The 3,042-nt window shown below is 54.5% G+C and overlaps 1 protein-coding gene across 1 annotated transcript in view; it reads left to right on the top strand.

Moving 5' to 3' along the window:
- Positions 1 to 2,820: 2,820 nt before the first annotated feature.
- Positions 2,821 to 3,042, top strand: part of LOC104618556 (collagen alpha-2(VIII) chain-like) — a gene marked incomplete at its 3' end in the record, with an annotated part of 569 nt that continues 347 nt past the window's right edge. Inside the window, exon 1 of the mRNA XM_010284182.1 lies at positions 2,821 to 3,003. Coding sequence (XP_010282484.1) covers positions 2,821 to 3,003 — 183 coding nt within the window. The remainder of the gene's footprint in view (positions 3,004 to 3,042) is intronic.

Genomic DNA, 3,042 nt, shown 5'->3' with positions numbered 1-3,042 from the left:
TGGGCTGCTGCTGCCCAGTGTCCCAGAGCAGGTGGGATCCCACTGCTCTTCAAGAGATTCAGGCTGTGATCCGTGCGGGGCTGCTGCTTGCTGCATGCGGCCAAGAGGCCTCCGGGTCCCTCAGCTCCTGGTGATGGGGAAACATCATTTGCCACTTGCATGCTTCTCTCTGCAGACTGCCATCTCACTGACATCCCCTTGCACAACAGCTCTGGCTGTGAGTGCTGTGGCCGAGGGCTGCGCTGAGCTGCCCGGCACGGCTCAGGGCACCCGCTGCAATGGAAGATGGGATGAGAGATGCAGGAACACTGGTCCCATGCAATGGCCCTGTCAGCCTGTGAAGCTCGCTCTCACGAGACAGGGCTTGGCAACAGCACTGGAACGAGCTCGGCCAGGCTCTGCCATGGAGCAGCCAACCTCTCCTTCCTGCAGTGTCATCCAGCCACACTGGTGGGACCAGCTGCTGACTGCTCGTGGCCTGGAACCGCTTCCCATCTTGCTGGATTATTCCTCTGCCAGCCAGTCCGCACTGCTGGGTCCCTCCTCCAGGCGTGTGGGGGTCCTTACCGGGACAAACACAGCTCCAGAGGGGCTGCAGGATCCGCCTGGACATGTCTATGCTCCTCAAGAGGTGAAAAGCTCTGAGGTGCCCAGGCAAGAGCTCACAGGGGCTGTGCCTTCTCCTTCCCCATCCTGCTGCCCCAGCTGGCTCTTTGCATTAGCATTCATGGCAGCTTTGTTCATGCTTCGAGGGGAACACAGAACCCCATGCTGCTGCTGTGAAATGCAGAGCTCCGAGACATGCGTCTGTGGTAAGACATGGTCTTTTGAAATTGGATACCACTGGGGCTGCAATGTCCCAGTTTCTCTCCACTAACGTCCCCGGTTTGGTTTTCCCGTCTGCTTTTTTGGCCGCCTGCAAGTTGGCAGTTCTTGCCTGGCGTTTCTCTTTGCTGCCTTGTGTGAGAGTGCGTGTGCTTTTTCCTTCCTTCGTGGGCTCAGCTGTAGATCCTTGTTCTGATTCCATGCAAAATGGCCTAGAAAACTAATTCTTTTCAACCCATTGCAAGAAGAAAAAAAATAAGGGATGGGGGGAGAAAACACATTTAACCAATTTTCTAGGAGACTTTTTTTTTCCGGAATTCAAACCCCAGAAATCTGCACTAGTGCAACACTTCACATCTCCCTTACCTTCTTTCCCACACTGTTTTCTGGGGTGAGGAGCTGGAGGTTTGCAGACATCCAGTGGCCATGTCATGACAGACAAGTATTTCCTTCATCAAGACAGCCAAGTGACCTCTATTACAGCCTAGGATGTGGGCGAGGCTGTGATCTGTAGATAAGCTCTGAAAATGTTTCCATTACCAAAAGAAAACAAGCAGGCACCAGGCTTGGAAATGGCCAGAGCTAATTGCTGTGCTTAGGAAAGGTAAAGCTGCCCCGATGCACTCGGAACGGTGCCTGCTGCTGCTGCAGTTATTCTTTTCACGTGTCTCAAATCTCCCCTAATCTTTTCCCGTTGACTGAGAAAAATCTCTGTGTTGGCGGATCCTGGTGCTACGGGTGTCCGTGCTCCCAAGGCCCAGCTCAGCTCGCTGAATGCCCAGGCAGGGACCCCCCTGCCTCCTCCTCCTCCTCCTCAGTGCCACGGGCCAGTTCTGCTCCCATCCCAGACGAGATCCATTCCCAAGCCGGGAGCTTACCCGTACAGATCTGCTCCTGACTGCAGTGTTCAACTTCTGGCAGATTTGGTTAAAATTTGCTCAGTGTCCAGGCCCTTCCCTCTGCCCTTTGCATTTCTCATCATAGGCCCATGTACCCGTGACTGCCAAGTATTTCCTTCATTTTGAGCTTCCCAAAAAAAGAGTTTGTCAGATTTATTCTTTCTCACCCGCTCCCGGTGTCACGTGGGAAGCAACACCCTGCCTGGGCCGGCCTCAAGGAGTTATTTATGCTCACGTCTGTGCTTTAAGCACAGAGCTGCGGTGGGCATGTAATCTGGCTCTCCTCAACTTTGTAGTCTCTCAGCCCATTAGTTTCTTTCTTATATCCGTTTGCAAAAGACCTCTATAAATTCTTTAAATGTCAAGTGGTTACAGCCTATTCCCAGCTGGGCTGACTCATTTGGACGTAACTGAGGTTGCATTTCCCTTGAAGCTATTGGCTTTTTCTCCATCCTCAGCACTTTTTTCTTTTTGGTGAGTTTTTCTCTTGCCTTGCTGGACACGGGAGCTGAGCCAGCAAAGCACTGCAGGCATGTCTTAACCCATACACGAATCACCTCTTCAGCCTCTCAAGTACATGTCCAAGAGTTTTCTTTTTAATCCAAAAGGATTAAAGGTCTCCTGAGGCCTTGGACTCAAGGGATGGGGTTGAGGGATTATCCTCAGTCTTGGCTTGCTCTGTCGCCATCCTCTTGGCTGAGCCCAGGCAGGAGCAACTGAATCCCACGGTGCTTTCAAGGCCGCTGGGAAGTGAGGCAGCAGGAGGTTTGAATCCAGCTCCTAAAAAAACCCCACAGTAGGTCATCACAGAACAACGCTGCCAGAGCCAACAGCAATTGCTGGTCTTGTTGACACCCTCTGTGGAGGGATGGATGGAGTAAGGCTTGGATTAGTACCCTGGGCTCTGGCCAAGGTCTTGCCTCAAGACAGTCCCGCTGATGTGGTGGCCCGGGAAGCCACTGTGGCCACGAGAAGGGCACTCTTGCAAGCACAGACCCAGGCAGTGCTGAAGCCCCTGGCTTTAACGCCCCACGCACCAGGCATGCTCCTCCGTCCACCACAGGCCCCAGTAAAGCTCCGTGTTCCGCCCCTGCCGATGGACCTCAAAGGGGAGCCAGGACCGCCAGGAAAGCCCGGCCCACGTGGACCCCCCGGCCCTCCCGGCTACCCAGGAAAGCCAGGCACAGGGAAGCCAGGAATGCACGGCCAGCCCGGGCCCGCTGGGCCCCCTGGTTTCTCGGGCATTGGGAAACCCGGCATCCCAGGACTCCCTGGAAAGGCGGGTATGAAAGGGATGCCTGGAGCCAAGGGCGAGCCT

The sequence above is a fragment of the Phaethon lepturus genome, unplaced genomic scaffold, assembly GCF_000687285.1.
Source record: "Phaethon lepturus isolate BGI_N335 unplaced genomic scaffold, ASM68728v1 scaffold27373, whole genome shotgun sequence".
NCBI lineage: Eukaryota > Metazoa > Chordata > Aves > Phaethontiformes > Phaethontidae > Phaethon > Phaethon lepturus.
This window is presented reverse-complemented; position numbering and strand designations above follow the sequence as displayed.